Source organism: Varanus komodoensis, unplaced genomic scaffold (genome assembly GCF_004798865.1).
Source record: "Varanus komodoensis strain SLA01 unplaced genomic scaffold, ASM479886v1 scaffold5, whole genome shotgun sequence".
NCBI lineage: Eukaryota > Metazoa > Chordata > Lepidosauria > Squamata > Varanidae > Varanus > Varanus komodoensis.
Window position 1 is genome coordinate 25,369,259 of NW_025336087.1, and position 27,681 is coordinate 25,396,939.

General features: G+C 38.9%; 1 protein-coding gene across 5 annotated transcripts in view; it reads left to right on the forward strand.

Moving 5' to 3' along the window:
* PAM (peptidylglycine alpha-amidating monooxygenase) overlaps positions 1 to 27,681 on the forward strand; it is a 151,854-nt gene that overhangs the window by 41,448 nt on the left and 82,725 nt on the right. For all 5 annotated transcript variants that reach the window (XM_044446882.1, XM_044446884.1, XM_044446883.1 and 2 more), the window contains exons 2-4: positions 9,440 to 9,972; positions 11,165 to 11,285; positions 25,277 to 25,334. In XM_044446882.1, coding sequence (XP_044302817.1) covers positions 9,881 to 9,972; positions 11,165 to 11,285; positions 25,277 to 25,334 — 271 coding nt within the window. In that variant the 5' untranslated portion in view covers positions 9,440 to 9,880. The remainder of the gene's footprint in view (positions 1 to 9,439; positions 9,973 to 11,164; positions 11,286 to 25,276; positions 25,335 to 27,681) is intronic.

Sequence of the window (27,681 nt, forward strand, 5' to 3'; positions counted from 1 at the left end):
TGGCTGTATGGTCAGAAGCTAAATTTAAAGATGAGCAGACTTTGAACACAATCGACTAGTTTACTTATGCTGTATGTGTTTATTTCAAAGATTCTTGTACCCGGGCATGCTGACCTTTGAACATTTAATGAAACATTTTGACCTGTATGTGGCCTCCAAAGACCATTTTGGTTACATGCCCATTATGGTTTGGCTCAAAGAATAATTTAACAAGAGAGTTCATGGGAAAAAATCCTCTCCTTTCCTCACACCTGCAGCTGCCTAGAAACCTCATCAGGCCTCAAGAGAGTTTGAAATATTTGATTGTATTATCATGAGAGAGTGAATGAATTTGTGTAAATCATAACATTCTGTGGGTTTGGGCTAGTGCAGAATAGGGTTGGGATGCATCTCCTCTCATGCTCAGCCTGCTCCCGCAAAGTGAGTTCAGGCAAAAGGTTGTCTGTGAATGCACATGGGCTCTAGTTGTGCAACAGGCAACCTTACCCATCAGGTGCAGCTGCCCAAAGAGCCAGGCAGAGATGAGGGGTTATGTTATGTTCCTGTAATTCTTGGTTCTACATTCTCCTTTGTAATGTTTTTGAGTTAAAGAGATTTAAGTGGAATTTGTAAACAATGCTATTATGTGAGTAGTATAACAAAGTAGATCATTGCAGTCCAGCTAAACTTAGTCTTACTTCTTAGATATTGCACTTTGGGTGTGTGTGTGTGTGTGTGTGTGTGTGTGTTTTGGTAATACTCTGTTCAGTGACTGAGGGCAGCCAGCCCCTTGTTGAATACAGTATTTTCCATATTATAAGTGTAAAATAATATTTTTAAACTAAAATTGGAAGGTTTCTCTTTAAGGCACATGTGCCTAAAACTACCTGCCATCACTGGAGCCCACTCTGTGTTTCTTCATGAGTTCCAGATCTTGGTGTGGTTCTGGATCAGAACAAGCCAAAAACAAAAGGCAGGTCATTGGAGAAATTGCCTTCTACCTTATGATCCTGACAATCCACTGAGGTCTGTGAAGAGGCTGTTCTTTATGCTCCAACTGCTGTTTTAAGTGCAGTTGACTGGAATGCAGGGAAAGAGCTTTTCCACAGCAGCACCTAGGTTGTGGAATTAATTTTCCTGGGTATAAATCTAGCTTTCTCATTGTTAGTAATTGAATGAAAATCTTTTTGCCCTGATTCTGTTTGTCTTGAGCTTTTTTCATTTGGTTCCCAACTAGAGTATTATTGTGTGTGTTTGTATGTAATTCTTTTCAATAAATAAAGCATATGCTCATATCATTTCTGCTAATGGAGATTATAGTCATTGCATCTGATCAACAGGTGCTGATTGCTGTATGGCTGACATTTTATTTTTCTGATTTGCAGCAAGTGTATGACTTTGTCCTATATCAGACATACTAACGATGCTAACTACCTTACTTTGTGACCCTCACCTTCCAGGATACATCCCTCTTTCTGTCTGGATTGCAGTAACACTTTTTTCAATCTCTTGTTGTGACCTCTGTTAGGCAGGTTAATCTTATTTTCCAGACACTTACATAGCCTAGTCTAATCACCATGTAATCAGCTTTTCAGAAGCAAACAGCTGGCTGTGATTCAAGAGTGGGACTGATGTGCTGTTTTCCATTTTTCTGATCTCATTTTGATATCCTATCTTAGCATCAAAAGTATGAAACATTAATATAGCCTACTTAAGAGAGGGCAAGATGTAACCTATTACACAATAAACATGGGGGGGTTAGAGTAAAAAGAAAGAACTACTCCCCCTTCTGATACTGTCCCTGAATATGAGGGCTCACAGATGGTATGACTTTCTCCCCAAACTGCTGCTCCCTGTTTCTGCTTTCTGCAGTTTGTCACTTTCTTGATGGGTACATTGCTCGCCTCGGGCCCAAAAGGTCTCCTATGGTTCTTTTGAGCTCTTTGGGATAATACGAAGGAGTAGGAATAGAAAGGAAGGGGAGGGAAAAATGGCAAGGTGCTGGACCTGTCTTCAAACTTGCATTAAAACCAGGTGAGGTTGTGTCAAGAGCAAGGCATGCATGCTTGTCCGTTGATTCATGTTTCGGAGAGCTTGTTTACCACTCACAACATCCCATCTTTATAATGTGATAAAGCTGCAGCACATGAAGAGCAATTATTGGGATTTCTTCTAATTACTGATTTGGCCTTTCTGCCCCTTCTTTTTTGTTACTACTTTTAAATCTTGGCATTCACACTATCTATTTTCAGTTTATTAAATAATTACTAGAGAATATCAACTACAATTAATTACACATGCCAATTTTGGAGATGTATTCCTTTGATATATACAATAAAAGAATAAGCATTTTAAATGCTTAAATAAATGTATACATCTTTATGTACCACTTTTTATATAGTTGTCTTTGTTACAATGGCATCATTCCACCTTATTTTCTTTTCCAGGATAGATGGTGCTTTCAGATTTCTCAAATATTTAACATAGTCGATTCTTGCTGCACTTATGATGTGACAAATTAATTCTGAATACCGAATCAGTATTAAGATTGATGGAACTAGAAGAACTAGCACCTTAACTGTGCATATTCTTACAGTGACTTTTGCTATTTTTTCAATACTACTTCACTACTTATTTAGATCACCACATGCACAGTATTCTGAAATGTCAAATCGTGGTGAGATGTTTTACACAAGGTGTGCCATTTTAACTGAGCTTGTCTCTTAAAATTATCACACAGTAAGAAGCTGCTTTCCCTTCTGGGCTCCATTATGTATAATGACTTTGGGCCAGTCAGACTCTCAGCCTAATCTACCCCACAGGGTGGTTGTTGTGAGAATAAGGTTGAGAGAAGGAAGAGATTATGTAACCCACCTTGAGTTCCTTGAAAGGAAAAAAGGCAAGATATAATAATATGATGGAAACATCAGTACTTCAAATTGGAATGTAAAAATCTGTTTAGATTGATGTTTAAAGCATTTTTATTTTCCTTATATTTGGAAAAGGTAGAAGGCATGCTGTCTGTTTCTAAGCCCTACTTTACACAAACAGCTGATGAAGTAGTTTCACAGACTGGTAATAATATGTTCAGTATATAGAAGGGGAAGGAGGCAAAATAGTTTCCACCTCTTTTCATTCTTTTGTTTTCTGTTGCCTTTTCCAGAGACATCAGGTGGCTATTTTTCTATAGCTGCTTCCACTCAAACTCCAAGTCATTTTAGGTGACGTGTGGGGGTTGGTTCTTAGACATGGGGTAGATAACCCAGAAAAAGAAAAACAGAATTTCAAATAACAATGTCAGTTGCAAAAAGTTTTATAAATAATTGGACAGACACATCCATCCACCCCATATGAGGAGTAGGATAGTATGGCAACCACAGCAAAAATAAATGCATAAAAATGCCATTTCCTTATTTATTCAAGTCCCTAATCCAAACAGTGCCTTACTGTCATTAGTCCAGCTCTCTCAATGACCAGGTTTGCACAACATGATTGTGTGCAATTGATAAATGGATTGTTGCATTTGTTTGTTGCAGGGTGCCTGGTTATGAACTCAACTTAGACCACAAATCAAACAGTTAACCTTATAGATACTTCATCTCTGCATAAGGACAATAAAATGACAATGTAGTTTCTGTATGAGCGTGGTAACTTTGTGATGTGGAACTGTAGACAGAGAAAGGTTTCCACTTGCCACCACACATTCTCTGCTATATTTGAGCATAGTCTCCATGCTAAATCAGTCCACCTCAAATTATACTTAAGATGGACTGATTTAGTATGGAGACTTGGCTAAGCTAACTTAAAAGCAGAATACTGGCAATCCATTTTTTCTTAACATGTACTTCTTGCTCATGAGAATTGGAGAGAAATGTACTACTAGAAACAATAATGTTATAATCAAAGGGCACTGTCCAATTGTTCACATGCATAGCCAGATGATTGTAGTATAGAGGAAATGCTCTGTACTGCTGCTTGTATTGTTTGGGAAGAAGCCCCTTAAACTCTGATATCGGGGTATAGCTGGAAGATCTCAGTGGGCTTCTTTTTAAAAGGAATTTACTAATAGGAAGTGATAGTAACCAAAAGTGCAATTGGAGGTTCATATAGCATTAGCATTCATTGTTGTGTCCTCATGTTCAACTCTGGCCCTATCTGGACAGATATTGCTGAGTGACAGTGATCCATGTTCTGGTCACCTCTCATTTGGATTACTGTAACATGCTCTATATGGGGCTGCCTTTGGAAACAGTTTGGAGGCTTCAACTGATTCAAAATAGGGCAGCAAAGCTGTTACCAGGGACTGACTCAGGAGAATACATCAGGACAGACTGCTTTCAGCTGCCCTGGTTGACCATTGAAGTCTGGGTCTGGTTCAAAGTGCTAGTACTAATTAACATTTAAAGCCCTTAACCCTTCAGGTTATCTGAAGGAATACTTTGTCCTTTATTTACCTACCCACGCCATAAGGTCATCTTCTGAGGTCCTTCTCAGGGAATTCCTCCAAATGATGTAAAGATAGTGGTTATCATGAGAAGTGCCTTTTAGGCTATGGCACCCCGACTATGGAACCAGCATTTCAAAGAGGTGCACCTGGTGCCCACTCTTGATTCTTTTTGGTGCCAGTTAAAAACCTTTTTATTTGCCCCAGTATTTTAATAGTCACCTTTTCTTAAGTTTGTATTGCATTTTATCTTGTATTGCTGCTGTGCCTCTGGTCTGATTGGATTATGGTTGCTGTGGGCCTGCTGTGGCTGTTTTATTTGGGGTTATTATAACAAAAAATGAAAACAATATATATGCTCTTAACTTTCTTAACCGCCCTGAGAGTCTTTTGGCTATTGGGTGGCATAGAAATGAAACAAACAAATAAATGTTCTGCTTTGGAAGAACATTAAGCGGGTTACAACTTGGTAACAATGGATATGTAATGTTAGCTCTTATATAGAGGAAACAATTCAGTACTCCCAATGCTAGGCCAAGAAAAGATAAAACATCAGATCTCATTAATTTCTGCTTCATTTCTAGAATTCTCATAACTATACACTACCAAGATGTATATATGTTAAATTTGCTCAATAAGAAAACAGTACCTATTTTTAGTGGGTGGCTTAAAGAAATTTAACATTGCTTTAATGTTTTGTGGCCAAAGAAGGAGTTAGAATTATTTTCCTATTGAGGCAAGAAGGCAATTCTCTTGGTTTTTGTTTTTGTTATCATAGCCCTAATATCACTGAATTGTTTAACATTTAAACATTGAATGTGAACAAATTAATAATGAAAATATTAATGAAAGGAATTAATCCATTCCAGGACTCTGGTCGTGACCCAAATTGGTCATGAGCCAAGTCAAATTTCCCCATAAGGTTCCATGTAAATATGGTTAATCCATTCTGTAACTATTTCTTTTTTTAATCACAAAAATTTGAAGCGGGCATGCTGCGGGGGGAGGGGGAGGGGGCGATGGGTGCAATCGCAATTGTCACCCAATGTGGAGTTTGCAACCCAAGGCGATTTTTTTCAGAAATTTCTGTTCGCGACCCAATTTGGTCGTGAACTGAGGCATTTGTGAGCCGAGGTACCACTGTATATGTGCTTGGGCCTACAAAGTACAAAATGCTTGCAGTCTGCAATAAACAGGCCATTTAAGATAATTCTTCAAGCATATTAACAGGAAATTATAGTGCATTTCTTGAATTGAAATTGAAACTGACCTTTTGGAAACACACCAGCAGTTTCTTTGGCAAGCTTATTGGCATATGAGGAACAGTAAAATATTTTCCACAGATTTTTTTTTTTCTTATCAGGGGTAATTTGTATCCTGTCATTGATGGATTTTTTCTTTTTTATGGACATCTAGAAATGTAATAATTCTTGGAAATCTTGCTACATTGTTAATTATAATTGTTTTATTTCTTAATTGGGTCACTTCCTGATATTTCCTATTGGGAAAATGGAGTACTTTTATTATAAGGCATAGGTGATTGCTCAGGAAGTTAAAGAATGCTGCTGTCATCCATGACCGTATAAATGCTTTTTGCACATCCTAGAATTTTCTGAATGAAGTCTACAGATGAAAAGTGGATCAACAGGCAGGAGAAATGCTTTCAAAAGGAAATATTTGCTGCCTTGCCATGAGTGAAACATGAATTTCACTATGTATATTTTCAGATGGTTGCATAGGGATGGGAAGTATATGCATAACAGGTGTGTAAGAATACATACGATAATATTCTTGAAATACATTTTCAGTAACCAGTGAGAGGACTTAAGATTAGATCAGGTCAAAAGCATTCTGTCCAACAGTTGTCAACCTGAAGTCTCAATGAGAAGCCCACAATTAGGATATGAATACAGTTGGACCTTCTAGCTCATGTTCCTTTGTATACTGGCTTTGAGACAGGATATAATGCATAGCCATTGTGACTAGCAATCAGTACTGGATTTATTCTTTATGAATTTGTCTTATTCCCTTTAAAGCCATCCAGGTTGGTGGCTGTTGCTATATCCTGTGAATATGAACTCTTCAGTTTAACTTACATAATGTGTGAAGAAGTTTTCCCTTTCTGTTAAGGGGCAACCCTTTTCTGTGTTACGAAGATATGAAAAATCAGTGTTACCCTGTTGAAAGGTGAATATAACTTAATGAAACTTATGGATGGGTGAGGACATTTAGTGTGCTTGATTTCTTTTGGGTTTAATGTCACTTGGCTTCAAAATTAAGCATTATGGAAAAGTTAGGGTTAGGGTTCTATAGCATTGACTAGGTTGGACCTGTGAAGTTTTATTTTTCAGTATGAGAGAGAAGCCTATTTCAAATTAAAAAAAAAAAAAACATTAGAAAGGCCTTACAGATTGCAGCCATAGTTTTTGTCAGTTAAGTCTAATTGGAGATGACTTGTTGCTCAGAAGCACTGAAGAATTCAGAGATTCCTTTGCCAAAGATTCCTGGGCCAAAACCAGCAAAGAGGGAAGAATGACAGAGGCTGTATTTGCCTGCCCATCCTTCATTCTGCTATAATTTTGCTAGATAGGCTTTTCAGTGGAAGAAAAGGTGGTGAAGGAAGCTCAGGATAAATTGTATGCTGATCTATCTAGTTTCCTCTTCTTCATCCCCCCTGGAAGCCACCATTTCCCCATCTCTGAGTTTGTTTCTTCAGCCTTGTAGACTGGCTGTCTGGCTTGATTCTCTCTGTGCTGGCTGTGATGGGTAAGGTCAGATCTCCAGCTGCCCCTTCCGAGATCAGAGCACTGTCTCCAGTCTCTGAAGGGGTTTTCCAAGCCATCCTTATCCCTGGGACTCTTGCTCACAGACTGTAGAAATGCTTTTTTGCATAGTCACTGCCATATAAGAACAAATTGTGAAATGCAGACATATAATGATTCAAATGTGTATATAAAATTGTGATGCTATTCATAATACTCTTAAGTACTTTGAAAGCTTATACACTTCTAGAACCAGTACACATTTTTATAGTCTGAATAGCAAAGTAATTCCTGTAACTGCAGTAGTACTAACAAATAAAGCATGGATCAAGAACATTAATCAATAGAATCATAAATTGAAATGAAATGGATAAGGGGAGGAAAATACAGAAAATAAGGGTGAACTACAACAGTTCTATATTTAAATTTGCTTAAAGCATTGGCATAAAGCAGACTAAATTTGCTCACACAGTCTAACAGGTCCTGCCAGACAAACCTTGTGGAATTCTATGACAAGGTTTCGAGATGGCTAGATGGAGGGGATGCAATGGATGTGGTATACCTGGATTTCAGCAAGGCCTTTGACAAAGTGCCCCATGATATCCTGGTGGAGAAACTGAGGCGTTTTGGAATACACCAAAGCACTGTCCGGTGGATTAGTGCATGGTTGACTGACCGAAAGCAGAAGGTAACCATTAGTGGGGAATCATCAGGATGGCGGCCAGTGACAAGCGGGGTCCCCCAGGGCTCTGTCCTGGGGCCAATCCTGTTTAATCTTTTCATTAATGATATGGAAGAGGGGGTGAACAGTCTGCTGATCAAATTCACAGACGACACTAAAACTGGAGCAGTGGCCACGACTGAGGAGCAGGTAATCCAGATTCAAAGGGATCTCGACAGACTATGGAAGTGGGCAGGTGGGCAGGAGACAACAGGATGGCATTCAGTGTGGATAAGTACAAGGTCTTGCACTTGGGGCATTGCAATAACTGTCATAAGTACAGGTTAGGTGACAAGTGGCTGGAGAGCAGCACTTGTGAAAGGAACCTCGGGGTACTGGTTGACTGCAGGCTAAACATGAGTCAGCAGTGTGATGTGGTGGTCAAGAGGGCGAACGCCACCTTTGGTTGCATAGCCAGAAGTGTGGCTTCTAGATCAAGAGAGGTATTACTACCACTCTATACGACTCTGGTGCGCCCACAACTGGAGTATTGTGCTCAGTTTTGGGCCCCTCATTGCAGGAAGGATATAGCCAGGTTAGAGTCAGTGCAGCGTAGGTCCACAAGGTTGGTGGCCGGTTTGCAGGGGATGCCGTATGAGGCGAGACTGAGGGAACTGGGTCTCTTCAGCCTGGAGAGGAGGAGACTCAGAGGCGATATGTTGGCGACATACAGGTATGTGAGGGGATGTCACATGGAGATGGGTAGAGGCCTGTTCTCCCCTGCAGAGGAAGGCAGGATGCACTCCAACCGAGCAAAGCTCAGGGAGCCAAGGTTTCATTTGGATGCCAGGAAGCACTTCCTGACAGTTAGGACCCCGAGGGTGTGGAATGGGCTTCCACGAGAGGTCGTTGAGGCCCCATCAGTGCGGATGTTCAAGGATAGGCTGGACGTGCACATGGTGGGCATGTCTTGAGCGGAGCCGGCTGGTGCCGGAGGTCAGACTAGATGGCCCGGGAGGCCCCTTCTGACTTGCTCTGTTTCTATGTTTCTAACTGTATGTTGTTTACTCCTAAGCAGATAGATCAGAATAGTAGATAATTGTTACCTTCACTTTAAATGCTCTGCTTCTTTAACACAGGAGGTAGAATGTTAAGGTAGTTACTTTCTATTTGCTCCAAATTGTACAGATATAATGGACTTCCATTAATTTTTTGTGAAAGCATAGTATTTCATGTGAAGGTCAGTACTGAATGCAGTTTTCTCTGAAGCGGGGCTTAGGTTAAATGCCTTTCTAAATTCATTTCAGTTTTCTAAATGTTGTCATTTGACACTATTGGGGTATACAGTAAACTATTTTTGATAGGATTGCCTCTACCTTTCACAGAGGATGCTATGAAGAATCTGTACCACACTTACAAGAACTACTGTGTAGTGTATCAAGGAGGGGGGAAGGGGGTGGGTCAGCAAAGTTCTTCTGATGTGATATAAATCTCGTGAAACTCCTAACGTGTGAAAAAAGCTTTAGCAAGTCTTTGCTAAGAACTTAAGCTGTAATGTGTTAAGTCATCTATTATCTGTTTCTGTTTTTACAGGTTCTGAATGATGAATGAATGACATGGGTTTCTATGATGCTGGTTGGAGCCTCCTTCACTGTGGAATTGATTGATAAAGTACTCTGGATATCTGACAATAGACTGGAGAAAAACACCAGGGCTGTGACTTCTGCTTCTGCTATTTTCACTGGAGACAAGTACAGCTTAGCAAAGGAAAGAGATTTTGTCGCATCCTCCTCCTCTTCGTATTTTTTGCCGCTTCTAATGAAGACATTGCAGCATCGTCCCACCTTTCTGATTTAGAGCACATTTCTTCCAAGACGGATGGTCTGTCAAAAGCTATAGAATGCCTGCAGAGAACATCATAATGAAGTAGCAAATTGATAGTACTGCTACTGCCTAATTGTCAGGATCACAGCTGATAAAGCTGCACTGCCCTTTCCCTGCTTCCTTAATCGGGTCAGGAACAGCAGGGTGGACATGGCTGGCCTCGTTAACAACCTGCTAATATGGTTTCTTATTTTTCAAAACAGTTGTTTGGCATTCAGAAGCCCACTTAATGTCTTTAAGAGGTGGGTTCTATAGACAAGATCTAAATTGTTTAAGTACCATTTCTGTCTATTTTCATTATTGTGCTACAGGGTTAAAAGTGGACTTTCTAGCAAAGCAAACAAAAGCCATTTTGATCTAATGAAGTTCCGAAATTCTAGTTGTAATGGTTACTGGTTAATACTGAGTTCTCACTACTATTGGCTTGCAAGTATGGCTGCATAATTTTCTTTGTAATGCTGCATAATAACTTACATGTAAAACCCACTTCACAAGCTCCATAGTAAATTCATTTCATATATAAAGCGTCCTTCCCATAAGCCCTTTCTTCTTCCTGGTCTCTAATCTCTTTTTAAAGAGCATCAAGTCATTTACCAGTTGTTTGATTAGCCTTTTGGAAGATGTCTGCTTGCATTTCAGGATTCCTTAAGGAGAAGTCAGCTGTATTTGCTCACAAGACAATAAGGCTGTATGAACAGCACACTCACCTTAATTATCACATCAAATATTTATCCAAAGAGATTTTTGCTATTCACATCACGTCAAGGGCCCTCATATCTTTCTGCCTTGAAGCTAGCTGATATCTTGTCATTTTACATGTCTCCAGATTCACCTGCTATAAAAAACCTAGGTAACAAAATGACTGACTGCTTTAGTATCCAAGCAAAGATATGAGTATGTGTGCCTAAAAGCTAGTTTACAATCACTGTTCGGGAATTGGAAATTCTGTGGTATGTTTACATGCTAAAGAGTTTCCCCATATGTCAGTGTATTCTATAGAGCAGATGTTGCAGATGACTGATGCAACCATGACATGCAGCTGTGCAGTTCCACGAAATTGTGAATCAGCTTCTGTAATGTTAGCTTGTCTTCAAGATCTTCTCTACCAATAATAGCCTTTCCTTAAGTGATGATCATACCCATTTCATTCTTATTAGTACATGGTAAACTTTTGGTATGTTAGTTACTGCATGACCTTGTGTTTGAAATCACTAATATCTTTCTAGCACATAATATTTTATGCTGCTTTATAATGCACACAAATATTTACTGGTAAAAAATCCGGCAAATGGATTTCTCAGTAAATGAGATTTCCAGCTAATCATGCACTCCAGTAAACCTAATAGACAGTTGATGACCTGCATGAGTATTAGAAACCCATACAATTTAAAATGCAAAGTAGATCTGCTATTCCTGATCTCTTGTCACCTATAGATACAAAGACACAGCCAGATCTCATGCAAATGAATGTCTTGGCAGCAACAAGCAGCTGGTTCCCCTAGGATTATCAGATTTTGCATTGGACATTCGGATGCCTGGTGTGACTCCTAAGCAGGTAAGAACATATGGATAAAGTTAGCTCTATAGCTTTATTTACCTGCATTAAAGAAAATAAAGACAATCTTGTAAGTCTGTTAAGGGTGAAGTCACACAATCAGCCTAGCTTGTGGTGACATAAGGTTTATGGTGCATAGTGAGCTAGGTTGCTGTTTTTGCTTTGTCGAATCTTGGAAAGCTTGCTTAAAACAGGATAGCATCTGAAAAGGTCATATGTTAGAACCCTGTGGAAATAGTGCTTTTCTTTCTACCATGCAGCATCTGTAAAGAATTGATCATGGTGTACACCTGAATTCACTCTAGAAAGGTCTTTAAAATTAGATGAGAGCAATTCTAATAGAAAGTACAGATTCTTCTGTTTGGTTTCTCTGCAGTTCCACAGATGGGTTCTTTACCAGAATAGAAAAACCTAGTAATGTTCTGTAGATCTAGTAGTGGAATTGGCATGAATTAGGTAGAAACAGTTGCTTGTACTGTTCTCTAATCATGCGTGTGTCCTGTCACTTAACTAATCAATGTAACCAACCAATATTATAGGGCTTAGAAATGAGGTCCACCATGTGGGAGTTAAATGTTACCCTTATATCAAGTGGTATTAGCTGAATACCAGCTGAGACTTGAATCAAAGAATATAGGTTTAATTGCAAAAGCTGGTGTAACCAAATCTGTGGCCTTGAGTCAGATAGGAAACTTGATTAGATTAACCTAATTATGTTTGGCTCTGTTACATTGACTTTATAAGTAAATGCAGCAGGTAGATGGAGGCAGTGATGGAGGTGAAGAAGTTACAGCTTCCGAATAAGGAGACAGGGAGGGTGCTTAGGATTTGGCTGGCAGTGTTGGGGACATAGACAATGGAGCAAAGCTGTAATGTAGTGACATGGGATGGGGTTGTTAGAACCCTTGTACAGTTTCTGCAGAATAGAGTGATACATAGATTGGGGTGACTTTATGGCTCTTAATTATTGTTTATGTGTTTAGGCTTCATGACTAGAATGTTTTTCTCACCAGGATTTTGTAAATTTGGACTCTACCTTAGGCAGCTTGACTTAGAGTAAGTGCTGTTCTGCATTCATTTGAAAATGCATCAGTATGCCTCCAGGAATGCTCAGGACTAACTATATATGTGCACGCATGTGTGTGCATGCGCATGTGCACACACACTCATCAGTGACTCAGCAATCAGAGAAATATTTTTAGGTTACACTGTTCCCATTTTTGCATCCCAAGGAGGCTGCTTCTGGCAATTTAAATAGGTCGGAAGTCAGCAAGTATAAGTAACAGACCTTACCTGGATTAATTATGAACCTTGTTTTACCAGCCCATTTCAAGACAAAATGAAAATTCAAGAATCAAGGTGTGCAAGACTCAGCTTCAAAAATAACAGTACAACAAGCTTATTGCTAGCAAAATCTAGTCAGAAATCAGTTCCCTCAAAGGTAGATGTGAAGCATTTTCAGTTTGATAAACTAAATAATTTGATTTGTCCTTGTCTTAGTTTTATACTTCATATTGTTAGCTTCCACTAAACGACACACATTCTTCAGAAACATTTCTGAAAGTATTTCCATTTTCTGCCAGCAATATTGGAGGTGTTTCCTTTTCTCTTCTGGCTACCAGTTCAACAGATTACTTTTATTACGTTGTGGTTTACATTTCTACACTGCAAAAGCCACATCTTTCTGGGTTCTTCACAAAACAAAAGTTAAAAACAGAAAATACAATAACATAGTAAAGCACATTAAGTTTAAAATCTGGGAAGGTGGAGGACTTATACTTATTCCCCTCTCATGCCAAAGCAGGGATCACAGATGTTTGTTATACGGCAAAGTACAAATCTGTTTGGGCAGCTAGGATATTACATGAAACATTGGGCTTGGCACTTCTGTTGAGAACTGTGCATGTAGCATCTTTGTGTGTTCATTTCCTGCTCCAGTTCCTGCTTCTGTGCATGTATCAAAGCTACTGTATCAGACCAGCCAAATGGCTTCTCCTTTTTAGTGAAGGTGAACATAATCCATCCCAAATCCTGTAAACTCCTCCCCTCTGCAACAGTGCACTAATATAGCAGCCTTTCATATGTGATACTAAGCATTTAGCTGCTGACCCTGCAAGACGTGCATAAGGGCTATTAACCAGGGTTGTGCTTATGTTTTAAAATATAAAATAAATTGTGTGTGACGGTGATTCAAATTCACTCAGAAAATGTGATTTCTGTATAAATAATGTCACTTAAAAGTACATGGTTTCTCTGGGAGACAAATTCTGCCAAACACGGCCCCTCCAAGAGATTCCTAATACGTGTTGCTGATAACTTCCTCCATTGGAAAGTGGAGAAAGAAATAAGAAGAATGGCAATCTTGACTTGATATTAGCCAATAGGGAAGAGCTAATGGACAAAGTGATCATGCCATATTTGAATGCTTGATTCTAACAGAAGCAAAAGCCAAATGTAGCCAAACCTGTTCCCTGGATTTTGGGAAACTAATTGTAATAAACTGAGTGCAAGTGACTAATGAGAAAAGGAGTCCAAGATGGGTGGGGATTTTTTAAAAAGGAAATTCTAAAGGCACAATTGCAAACAATTCCAACTTGAAAAGAGAGTAGAGGACTACAGAAGTAGTCAAACATTTTTGAATCTTTTTATTCAAACGTTATTTTAATTGTTAACATTATTTATTTATTTATTTTTGGCCAGGTCAACACAAATTATATTGTTTTTATATTGTGTTTATTTATTATTGTGAGCCGCCCTGAGGCTTCGGTGAATGGGGCAGCATAGAAGCCTCCTAAATAAATAAATAATAAGCCCATGTGGCTTCACAGAAAGCTTACAGATGATCTGAAAACAAACAGGATATGTATAGGAAGTGGAAGGAAAGCTAGACTACAAAGGAAGAATACAGGGAGGTAGAACATAATTGCCCAGAAGGCTAAAGCTAGGAATGAACTGAGGCTACTGAGGGATACTAAAAGCAATAAAAAGCCTTCTTCAGATATGTCCAAAGTAAAAGACAGTGGAACGAAATGGGGATTAATTTACTCATTATGGATGGTAAAATGATAACAGATTACAAAGAGGCAGAAGTGTTCAATTCCTACTTTGGCTCAGTCTTCTCCCAGAAATAGATCTATGACTTTCCTGATGAAGGGAAAGTACAAGCTGAAGGACAGGATGACAGCTCAAGATTGATAGGCAAATAGCCAAGGATCAGCTAATTAGGTTGAATAAGTGCAGATTTCCTGGGCCTGGTGAACTCTATCCTAGAGCCTTATGAGATGGTGGAAGTACTCTCAGAACCACTGTCCATTATGCTTGAGAAATCATGGAGAACAGGGGAAGTGCTAGGTGACTGGAGGAGGGCTAATGTTGTCCCCACCTTTAAGAAAGCTACAAAAGAATGATCTGGGAACTACAGAGCAGTCAGTCTGACATCAATCCCTGGGAAAAATTCTAGAGCAGAATTCTATAACTGCCTTGTAAGCAATGCAGTGATTATTAGAAACCAATATGGATTTCTCAAGAACAAATGCCAGACTAATCTGATTTCATTTTATGATGGGGCAACCTCCCTGATAGACTGTGGAATGCTGTGGATATAATCTGTCTTGATTTCATCAAAACTTTTGACAAAATGCCCCATGGATATCCTGATTAGCAAACTAGCTAAAAGTGGACTAGATAGAACAAGAATCAGGTAGATACACAATTTACTACAGAACCAGACTAACTGTTCATCAACGGCAACTTCTCAAACTGGGGAAAGGTAACAAGTGTGGTACTGCAAAGTTCAGTCCTGGGCCCAGTGCTCTTGAACATTTTTATTAATGATTTGGATTAGGAGGTGCAGAGAAGAATTACCAGATTTGCAGATAACACAAAACTGAGTGGGTTAACTAATACACTGGAAGACAGAAAGAGGATTCTAGGTGATCTTAACAAGTTGGAGCACTGGGCTGAAAACAACAGCATGAAATTCGTTAGGGACAAATGCCAAATTCTGCACCTAGGAAAAAGAAACCAAGTGCATCATTTCAAGATGTGGATTACTGGATTTATTGCAAGTGAGAAGGACCTTGGAATTGTTCTAAATCACAAGCGGAATATGAGTTAACATTGTGATGTGGCTGGAAAAAGGGCAAATGCTATTTTAGGCTCTGTTAATAGAAGTATCACTTCCAAAATGCTCAGCACTGGTTAGGTCTTATCTGGAGTACAGCTCTGCACATGTCAGTTTAAAAAAGATGTAGACGAGGTGGAAAGGGTTCAGAGGAGGGCAGCAAGAATGACCCAGGGACTGGAAACACAGTCTTATAAGAAGATTGAACCAATTCAGCATGTTTAGCCTTGAGAAGACTGAGGGGAGATATGACAGCACTCTTCAATTATTGGAAAGGTTGTCACACAGAGGAAGGCCAGGATCTCTTCTCAATCATCTCAGAGTGCAGGGCACAGAAAAATGGGCTCCAGTTACACAAAGCCAGATCCTGGCTAGATATCAGGAAAAACTTCCTCACTGTTAGAGCAGTACACCAATGGAACCAATGACCCATGGAACTTGTGAACTCTTCCACACTAGGGGCATTCGAGATGCAACTGGACAGTCATCTGAGAGAGATTGTTTAACCTGAAGTCCTGCACTGATCAGGGGGTTGGACCTGATGGCCCTTTCTGGCCCCTTCCAGCTGTACTATTCTGTGTAGTTCTATGCATACCACCTTGTCTGGGAGTAAACTCCTTTGAGCATAGTAGGGTTTCTTTCTCAATAAACATGCATTGAATTGTGTATAATCTTTAGGTAGAACTGCTGCCGCCAAAAGACATCATACAGCAGTTTTTTGTTTTTAAAAAAGAGCTTCTGAAGCATAACAAGAATAGGATGTTCTGCAGCAGATGAGATGACTCATTGTTGCAGATAGCACTTTCAAAAATGGAAGAAAAACAAGTGATTCCATTATTGGGGAGCATTTCCTGAAACTCATGATTATGGCCAGCTGTTTCAATTCAGTAGCTACAAAAGACATGGAAAAATTGAATAGGACCCCCTGTAAAAACACTCCTTTTTTCTTCCTCTTCTTTTAATGAAAGCTTAAGTATTTTCAATGTGTATGTATATGAAATGTGAAAGACATGGTAGAAAATATGTTGACATTACAATAAAGACTAGATGTTATTCTCTGGTTTTATATTAAATGCTTTGCATCCTGTGTTTTTAAGCACAATATATTCTACTTTTCTTCGGCAATAATGGTGATGGTAGCAGCAGCAGCAGCATACTTTTTAAATCCTCTTTTTCTTCTTCAAAGAAACCTAGAGCAGAACATATAGTCAGTCTCCTTAGACACTTCCCTGGCTTAACTTAGCATGATGAGACAGTGGGGCTGTCAGCATGTGATTTATGCATGTTGGTTAATTCCCCACTTGGCTTCGTAGAACATGCAGGCTGTTATTTTGCATGCAAGCAGTGGCAGCACCACACTCATAGATTGCTGTGTCTTGTGAAGTTGACATTGTGGGTGGCTTGAGGTGATAGACATCCCTTTGGTAAGCTGTAGCTTCTCTCAGGGCTATTTGGGGATTGTCTATCCTCTTCTGCTCCTGCACAGCCTGTAACACTGCATTTGCATGACACGGTGAGCAGGGTCATCTGCAGTGCCATGCAAAAAGCACATAACTTGACAGTCCCTTTGGTCAAATTAAACCATGGTGGACTGTCAGTTTGCATGACCAAAATAATTTAAATTCGTGTACAGCTGTGATTTCTATATTGCTGTTCAGGTGTGGCTTGTGTTGTACAAATCTGCATGGCATGGCTTGTTGGGGAAAGAAGCAACCTCCAGTAAACCTACAGCAGCGTACAATTTGGTGTATCTGGTTCCTATATGGTTGGGCGGGGATTTGAACCTAAGTACCTTGTGTTCTACTTCAGCATGTAGCCTCTATATCACAAAGGAAGTGGGCAGCCCCTTTGGGGAACTGAAGTCATCTGGGTATGGCAGGTGGGGAAGCTAGCCACTATGCAGTGCATCCTGACAGGTTGTCTCGTGTAAGAAGATAGTGGTGTTTAGCTCTGGGTCGTATACATGTCAGTATGTTGGTGCTGACACAGGTTTGTTTCTCCATCTGCTGTGGCAACTGTAGGGTGCACAAAGATGCACACACAAGGTAAGGTCCACAAAGAGACTTAAGCTTGTGCAAACATTGTTTGTACATCTTGTGCTGTGGGAAAAGTGGAACATCATAGCTGAAGTTTTTCTTTTTTCTTTTACACAAAATGTTGGGTGTTATGATTAAATTCTAGTCGCTTAAGAGAAGCAAAATAATATGAGTACCTTTTCATGAATATGTTGGTATTTAAAGTTATTTTTAGGCAGCCTTTATGGGTAAAACCCTAAGGTGGCATACAGAATTTAAAACAACCTGAAAATGTATGGAAATGGACAATAAATATGGAATAAAATATATTAGTTTGGAAGAATGTGACATCTAAATGAGCTGGCAACTTTGACTAGAGCTAAAAGTAATTAAGGCTACTTCTGCACTAGATGGTAAAGGAAGAAGAATCAAACAGCAAAATTGACCCAATACAGTTCCTTACTTGTTTAATATAGAGCAAGCATAAGGCCCCCAATTCAGATTAAAGCGCATGTGTGGGAAGTAGGTTTTAATCTTTCTCCTCTTCCATTTCCTCACCACATTGCTGATGCAGAAGGCCCCCCCATGCCTGCTATTTATATTGTTTGGTAATGATCCATTTTTGGGCAATATATTGTACAGGTTTGGAGAGCCCCCCAACTGGGGATACTGCAGTGACATGGAAGAGTTAACCCTCCCTCCCCATATTAGAATTCTTATCTAGACTGGGCCCTAGCCACTTACTCTAGAGTAAAAGGGGAAAGAGAGAGAACATAGCTGCTAGCTTTATCTTTAAAGTAGCATATGCTTTAGCCTATGGGTCCTCAAACTACGGCCCGCGGGTAGGATCCAGCCCACCATGGCCTTCCATTCGTCCCGCGCCTGCGGGCAGGGAGGTGGTGGCTTGCTCACTCAGAGATGGTCTCCGAGTAAGCAAGTCGCCACCTCCCTCCTGTATGTGCGGGCTTGCCACTGCCTGGCAGCGCGGGTGGGGAGCTGGTGGCTTGCTCGCTCGGAGAAGGTTTTGGACTTGCTGGGAGGTCTCCGAGTGAGCAAGCCACCACTGTGCATGCCCGATGCCGCCTCGCACGGGCCCGACGGCACCTAACTGGCTGGACGGTCACCGGAGCCTTTCAAAAAGTTTGAGACCCCTACTTTAGCCCTTTGTTCAGGATATTTAAAAAATTCTTTCACTTATGAATGATTAATATGTGGTTGTGCTAAGGACAGTTTCACTTTCCAAAGTGATTTCATAAACACCAAGGAAACAATTTTATGTTGGAACTGGTTTTCTCCATACATTTTCTTAGGAAATACATGAGTGGAGCGCAAGGGGGTTTTGCTGTTTGTTCATCCTTGAAGATGATCTTCAGTCTTCTACATTTTCTGTGATACCTAGAAAATTCTAAATAAATATGGGATAAGATTTCAGTAATTACTGGTCAACTATGTTACAGTATCATTCACCTAAAATTCCCGTACAAAAAAGGGAACCTTAGGCTTCCTTTACAAAAGACAAGTCACACAGGGCCTGTGTGCTATGTAGATACAGTAAATAAATCCATCTATGTGTTTTGTATAAAATTCCTAAACTCCAAAGTACAGTGTTAATTTGTAGTAAATTAACTGAGCAAGCCAAGAGTATATTGAACCATTGGAATTCTGGTTCAGGTAGATAGATTACCTCTCTCGCCCCATCCACATGCCTTTCCTGCTTGTGACACATTTGGAATTAGGAGAGAATCTTGTGAGCACAGTCACAAAATGACTGCCGTGGTGCTTATGGTCTATTTAAAAAAGTAATTTCCCAGAAGGGAAACTGAGGAAGATAAAAGTAAGGTAACCTGTATGAGATGGGGTATGGATGCAAAAATACAAGTGTATTCCTTTCAGCCCACAATTTCCTGTTCTGGTACCCCATAACTGATGAGACTCAGAGGCAAATAGCTTAGCCAAGAAAGCTTGGGAGCCTGAGCTCGAATGTCAAATCATGTATTTGCTCTTACAAACCACAGTAATGTGCCAATTTCACAGAGGGCAAGTTCATTAGCACACGCATCAACCAGGTGACAAACATACACATTTAACACTTGGACAAAACACTGCATTTTTGCCATCACCTGTCCTACCCCAGACTTTATTTCTTTTTGGGGTGGGAAAGGGGGCAAGGTAGATGAACGCATTTCAAGATGAATTACTTGACTGCAGCCAGCTGTCATTTTTATTTTCTAGACTCTTTCTGGGGCCTGCTATTTTTTTAATTAAAAATAATTAAGAAATAAGGAAGACCAGTATCCAACAAGGAGGCACCATGCTGGATATTAATTTGAGTGGCCATTAAGAACCATTTCTTGGCAGCCTATATCCTGCCTTTTTTCCTTGCCAGGGTACAACTCTGAGAATTAGGTTGGGCTTGAGAGTTTGTGACTGGCCCAAAGTTACCCAGCTGGCTCCATGGCTGAGCAGAGACTAGAACCCAGATTGCCTGAGTCCCAGTCCCACTCTTAATCACAACACCAGACTGACTCTCAAATTTGATTGCCAGAAGTGAGATTATTGTTTACTGAACCTGAGAGGTGATTGGAATTGCAGTTCAACAACAATTGGATGTCTACAAATTATCTTTCAGAACTTTTCACCATATTTTCATATTTGGTAAGGCAGGGTTACAGTAGCTGCATAACCTTTTAAAAATAATATTTTAAGGAATGAAAGCCTTCCGCACCCTGACACCTTCCAGATGTGTTATACTACAGCAGCAATCATTCCTAGCTAGCATGAGTGTGTTGGGTTGTGATGAGTGATGGGATGTGTTAGTGTATCTGGAGGGCACAAGGTTGTGGAGGGCCATTTCAGGGTATTCCTCCCACCCAGCCCACAAGCAGCTTCTAGTTTTTGATTGTGGCATTTGGTTAGTGACTTGGCTTGGTAGAATTAACCAAACATCACTTAGAGAATAGTTCTCTTTAAGAATGTGGTTAAAGTTTTGTTTTGTTTTGAAAGTGCAGTTTTGTTTTGAGGGTGTGGTAAAATATGTACACTGCAGACTGAAAGAATGCAGTATCCATCTGGAATAATTTGAAGTACTGTCATTTCTGTGTAGCGTGAGTGAAGATGGCGTAAGAGAATGTAGAATTCTTCCATCTGGGATTATTAATTGGAACAATTGGCCCTTGATACTAAGACAAGTATTTTAAGGAATGGCATTTTTCTAGTAATTCTTACTGGTAGGGATGGAGAAGTACTCTCTTGGAGTAACCTCCAGTTGCTAATTATGGTGCAGATCTTTGTTCAAAGTATGCATTTGTTTCTTATGTTTGATTATTGCTCAAATGTATAATGCAGAAACCTCTTACTTTCTGAAAAGAGTTACCCAGGGTGATACTGTGGAAATAGGTTAGTGAATAGCACAAGAACACCCATCCTTGAAAAATGTATCCTTTCAAAACTGTTTAAATTAAATGGTGGCAGTAAGTGAAAATGACTTGCTGTCAATTACAGTGTACATAGGTTTGATTTGCTATGTAGGGTTGGGGTTAGGCTTGGTTGTACAGATACACGCTGCTAATTTATGTTCTTATATAATAAAAATAATACCGTAATTAGTTTGCAAATTTGTAGCAATTCATAGGCCAAAAATGAATGTTAGAGTCCTTCTTTTAAGGGAAAGTTTGAATCTAACTTAAAGTTGCTTGAATAATTTCTGATGTCCATTGTGAACATTTATTCTTGGATTTTTATTACCACTAATTTATTATTAATCATCAATTGTTATCAGGCCTTCTGGGATGGTGAGCCCTGTCTGAATTATCTGGCTCTTTCTGTAGCAGTCACATAAAAACAAATGCAAAAGCAACATAATATTAGCACTCTTGAACTCAGTAAGCCTTACAGTTTTGATATTTAAAAAATGCTTTCAATATGCAAATGTCAGCAGGAACAAGGTAATTTAAGAATTTATGTTTTATTTTTAGTATTTGGAAAGTGGTAACTCTTCAGGTATGTGTGTTTGACAATAAGAGGCTCCAGTTTGTGCATTATTTACAGGTGCTCCAAAATAAATAATGTTAATATTAAATATGTTTGCTTGTAGACTAATATACAAATAATGACTTAAGATGATACAGCAATTGAATTTTTCAGTGCTCATTTATTTTTGTTAATAGGAAATGTATTCATTAGAACAGATGACTATCAAATACTGACAGCTTGAAAGATACAGAGAAAAGAGTCTTTGCACAACTGGTAGTTACCTCTATGTGAATTATTTACTTAGAATTGATGAAGTGAATTTTTAAATGTTTAGTTTAATATTGTGCATTGGAGAGAAAAGTGAACATGCAACAGCAAAGTGTCTATCTTTATTGAATAACAGTGACATATAAAATACAGTTGGACCATCACTCTAAATTGGTGCAGATAAGGATCTGTAATTAGATTGGTCTCCAAGATCTTGGGTATGCTACATATCTTTAGTATCTGGAGGTGTAAAAGGTAGGAAAAATACATTATGTGCTATGTCACACAAGTCTGAAAGTCTGTTAGATAGTTTTGTAGTTTTATGTTAGTTGCCTTGGAAGGGTATTTTGCCCTGAAATGTGGCTTAAAATATTTCTAGTAAAAGCAAGAAATATTAGAATTGGTCCACTATTTTGGGATTTATCACTTCCTTCAATATCCTCTGCAAAATCCAGTGAGTGAGATATTAAAAACCTATTGTGAAGACGTGATTAAATTATAAGATGACAGTTTCCATTTTTAGAGTAGAAAATACCTTCTCTTGAAAAGACTACTTGACAATCATGGCTTTTTCTGAACAAAACTCCCCTCTAATATATGGCTCTCTTTTGAATTGCTATAAATATTGCAGGCCTGATATGCCTTATTTTATTTTATTTTATTTTATTTTATTTTATTTTATTTTATTTTATTTTAGACCTGTTTCCTACCTTTCCACATTCCTTTGAAAGACTTTGGAAAGTAGAGGTAGACAGTGCCAGAAAAGAACAAACCCATGAGAGCCCCTGATGTCCCCAAATGGGCTAGATGAATGTTATCTCCTTCTGGTTCCTTTGTTTGTTAGTTAGTTCTACTTGATGTCCATGACTTTTTATCATGGCCTGCATTTTGGCATGAAGGTCACTTGTGTGCCTATGCAACTTTCAGATCAGAAATGTTTGTTTAAAGCAAGCTACAGAAAAATATTTTTATCATAATAGCCCACCATTGGCAAAGTAGTTTCCTCCTTGGTTAATTGTTGAAAGCAAACATAAATGAAATGTTTTTCATAGTTTTGCGGTTGAACATTTATTCTTTGGTGGGGGCAGGTGGATAACTCTCTCCTGTGGCTGAGATCCAACAACTAATTCATGGTACTGCCTGTTTTCGCAGCCATGGAAGGACGTATTACGGTTTATTTCCTTCTAGTGGGTGACATACGAGTAGGAGTCAAAACACTTGGACATGCTATGCTTTCTGCCTGATACCTTTTTCAATTATTTTTAGTAAGCTGGTTGATATTTGGCACATGTATAAGTAAACTGAAAATGTATTTAAGACAATGCCATACAGTCTGTCTAGTTTTATTATTTACCATTTAACAATTTTACAAGCCTGTTGTAAGTAGCTTTTCATTTAGTCAATTGCCTGGACTAGATTTAATGATAAAAGAGAGCCTTTCTGGCTAACGGGGTGGAATATAAGCCAACCAAACAGTGGTTTGTCCTGTGCCTTTGCAAGAAGACTTGAAGCTGATACTTCTGATTTCAATGAACTACAGTTTACAGTAAAGTTACAGAGAGAAGCTTACTTGCTATTGAACATACAACTTGAATCTAGAGATCAAAGGGAAAATTCATTCAGGAGAAAGTACTTGATTTTTGACATAATCTTCTTTGAACACAGAGATTCAGTTATAAATATCTTGCATGGTATAGGATTTAGGTATACATCCTTGTATAAATAATAATCTCTTGGTCCAGCTTGACTATTTCTGTGAAGATCCTGAAATGACAAAAGCATGTACCTGGAATTCAGTCAGTATAGTTATCTTGTGCCTCTTCAAAGTGCAACTAGAAGTTACCTTTTGAATTTTGGATTATGGATTTGAGCTCTACTGATGGTTGGGAGGCTTTGATTTTTGAAATACTAGCAACTTAGTCATTAGACTAGCAGAGAATCTGCTTGAAACAGGAGATAGGTAGCTCATATACATTTCAGTGCAGTATGTATCTTCTGGAGGACTGAGTAACTGATGTCAGTGCAGGGTTGTCATGTTCCAATTTGCACTGAAGACTATTACAAATCATGCCTAGTCTTGCTTGCCTCACTTTCACTTGCTTACTTATAAAGGGAACATTATCTTGATTAACTTTCATTACTGTTAATCGTGCTGAGAATCGTACCAACACCACTATGGATTTCCAGTCTTTATATTCTCTGTTGCCAGGCTAGAATAATTTTGTTTAATATAATGTAAGAACAGGGGCATGGCTAGAAGAGAGAGTGTGTCTTGGCAAATGTGGTCTGCCTTGAATTACTGTAGATTTGGGGATTCTTTTCCCCAAGGAGTCTTTCAACCACATATCTGCTGGGAGACGTTGAAAAGGCTTGGAAGTGCATTTAAGACACAATCAAGCATGCTGCTTGGCTTGCTGCCATCCATATCCAGGGAAATGCTTGTACTGAAGGGGTGGTGCAGTGTTTTTTGCTGATTGTACTTTAATGTATTGTTCAATCACCCAGTGTCCCTGGCAGCCCACACCAAGAGATATCAGCATATGTTGTGAATTCCTTGTCATTACATGAAACAAACATGCTATCTTTTACCTTAAGGATACCCTTCTTAATTCGCTATTGGGAGCTATAAATCTAAATTGTCTGTGTGTATGTCAGAGAGAAAGGGAGGAGGGATGGCCAATAACTGACTCATCACTGTTCTTTGCCACAGAGAGCACAACATTAAGAAAGAACACTGTGGCGTGGCATGCACGTATTAATCGCTCAGATTTGTTTATTTCTATATATTTATCCGACCATCGCAAAAAAGCATGCAGCAAAAGTTGTTAGATAGCAGTACAAAGATAGCATAATATAATCTTAGATCATACAAAATAATTTTAAGATTCTGTGCCTCTAGCTAAAATTAATACACAAACCTTTATAACATATAAAGTCACAGTGTTGTTAAAGAATTCCTCCCTAATACCAATTACTGTAGTTAGAAAATGTGCAGCTTTGTTGGGTATCTGTCTCACCCACCAAACAGTAGATTACAGTATCCTAGACAGATCTCTTTAAATATATATCTAAAATCTATATATTTTAGATTTCTTAATCTCTTTAAATATAAAACCAAATATAGTTTTTAATGCATTATAGAAAGGATAAAATATAATCATCTGTATGAGATCTTCCACCTGTTTTAGATCGCAGGGAAGAAGTACACTCAAGGTATGGCCTATTCCTATGGCACCTTTTTCCTACACTGTTAAAAGAATCAGATCTAACGGAGCTTTAGTGCTCACTTATAATTGGAGCACTATGTATAAATCTCATTGTACTTGTCCTCATCAATACTGCATGTGAAAGTTCCTCACAAAAGCACCACGTAATAACAAAAACGAAGGAACAAGCATTTTGTAGTTTTCTGACTAGCTTGTTTTTTAGACATACTTTTACATTAAAAGAAATTTTGGCTACTTTCAAGGCTAGCTATTGCAAAAGTTGGTAGGCATATGCAGGTTAACAGTTTGTTATTGGAGTTTGCAATTTCAACTCATGGAGAGAAGAGAAATAGCCTAACCCTTTTCTGTTTTTTTCCCCCAACCCTCTTTTTCTGCCATTCTTCATAGTCTGATACGTACCTTTGCATGTCTCTTCGTTTGCCAGTAGAGGAGGAAGCCTATGTAGGTGAGTACTACCTAAGTGTAAGAAAATCATGTTCAGATCTAATATGAATCAGTCAAGGTTCCTGTTTCTTCCTTGTAGCTTAATCTTTTCCATCAGAGTCCCTGTAATGCATTCATCATGCCTAATGCAGAAACTAAAAGCCACCACTTAAGGTGGGGATAACAAACTGTATCAGGAGAGACTCATGAGTAATAGTACTTAAGGAGCTTCGTGTAGATGCCTTTGGCAGCTGGGCCCAAGTGTTCCCATTTGTAAAGTATTGGCTTTCTGTCTGTGGCTGGATACTTAATTCCACTCCATTGCACAAGCTGTTTATTTACCTGCTGATACAGGCTGTAAATCTCTTTGCACTTACAATAAGCATTGGGAACAGCAAGATCTTACCTGTCTGCAAAATATACTTGCTTTATGTTGAGGCATGGATGAGATGACAGGCAAATGACAGGACCTACACAACACACTATCAATGTTTAATTTACGTAAGTAGGCCAGTGAAGTAAGTGCCATCTGTTTAGGGTATTCACTCAGTAATCTTAATTTTGTATTCCACTCTGCCTGCAAACATTTACCTATACTGTGTCAATAGTCGAATGGAAATTTATGATGATAGCACATCAAAAAATTGTCTCTTGAATCCACTTTCAAAAGAGATTAGTTATTTCTTAATACATTTCAACTCTGTACATGCCAGGTGGTTGATGAGTGATAACAGCTTCTTCTCTTGCCCTATTCTTTGAAAGTGAGTTTAAGAGTGAAATGAAGCCACTATTGTTGAATCCCATTTTCATGGCCAAAAGGGTTGCGGGAAAGAGTGGAAGTTTCAAAGGAAGTTCCTTTAGAAGACATGATTTGACAATGTATTTATATTAAATTTGATATGATATTTTAGCAGGAACCATGTGCAGGCTTGAAGGCTTTCAGGAGCCTAATTTAGATTCCAGCTCATGTCTTACATTCTGTGAACAAGGGATGAGCAAAATGTGGCCTGTGGCCCCCATGTAAGATGTATTGCCCCAAGTGCTGCTTCTCTTACCCCCTCTCCCAGTGCATCCCCTGCATATCCAAAAAGTTCAAGCAGAATTGGCTTTTGGGCAATCATAGTGCTCACTTTTCCCTCAGAGTCTGCTCACTTTGCCTTACAACTTCCCCCAGCCCTAGCCAGCATAGCCAGTGGTGACATATTATGGGAATTGTGGGCCAACTTTGGAGAGCCACTGATTGCCCACCCTGCTCTACAGGGTGCTGCCAAAACAAGTCTCCGTAGGCTTTGGTGGTTTCAGTTCTTTCATGGCTATTGCATAATTGAAGCTAGAGTCACATTTTTATTTTTGAATACGAAACTGCTTCCACTTAGAACAATGTCCAGAAAGAGCTCTGCGTCTCTCTAGGCAAGGCCAAGGCTGGCTCACGTAGTCACACAACAGGCCCCTCTGTGTGTATGTGAGGAGGGGGTAGTTCTGCAGTATTCTGTACCATGCTTTGTACAGAATTTGGGGCAAAATTAATTGCCTCTCGTGGGGCTGATGAAAAAAGAGAAGGTTATTAGATTCTCAGTCGCATTTTGTTGTTGTATTTTTGATTGTTTGTCTTTTTATTGCTTATTTATATTGTAAGCTGTCCTGGGACAATTGGATTGTGTAGGATGGGATAAAAATATTTCAAACAAACAAACAAACAAACATGGTTAGAGCAGTGAATCCTGTAATGATACAAGGGGAAGCAGCCTTTTCTGCTGCTATCATCCTATCATCAGGGTGGCTTCTCTGGTCTCTGCAGCCTTCAATGATCTGCACTTTATTTTTTGTGTCATACCATCAAGTCTTCCATGGTTCATAGTTTGGAAATGATGATCTGTTGCTGTTTGGACCTTGTAAAATTAAACTTAATATTAAGGTAATTGTGTATTTCAAACTGCTGCTAATTAAAATGCTGCAATAATATTTACTGTTAACTTTCACATTTATCTACTGTTTTTTGAACAAGTATTTATACCAACTTAATTGTCATGAAATATCTTAAATAGTAGTTATTCTTTGGCATGGTAGTTTTCTTTATATGCTGGAAACACTCCTGCTGACATTTAGGTAGAACTTAGAAATTAGTACTTGAAAGTAACTACTGTTCTTTGCACCATTTTTAGAAAATGGATTATTTGAATGTTACCAATGGAAAGCATGGAATAATTCAATAACTGAGTGAAGAAAAATATCTAAGGTTTATATCACAGTAAATATAAACAGCAAATGCCTAGAGGATACTGGCAGTAAGAAATTTCAGGTGATCTAAAAGAGTTGAATCTCTTCTCTAGTCAAAATAGAAGCAATAACACACTAAAATGTATAATTAA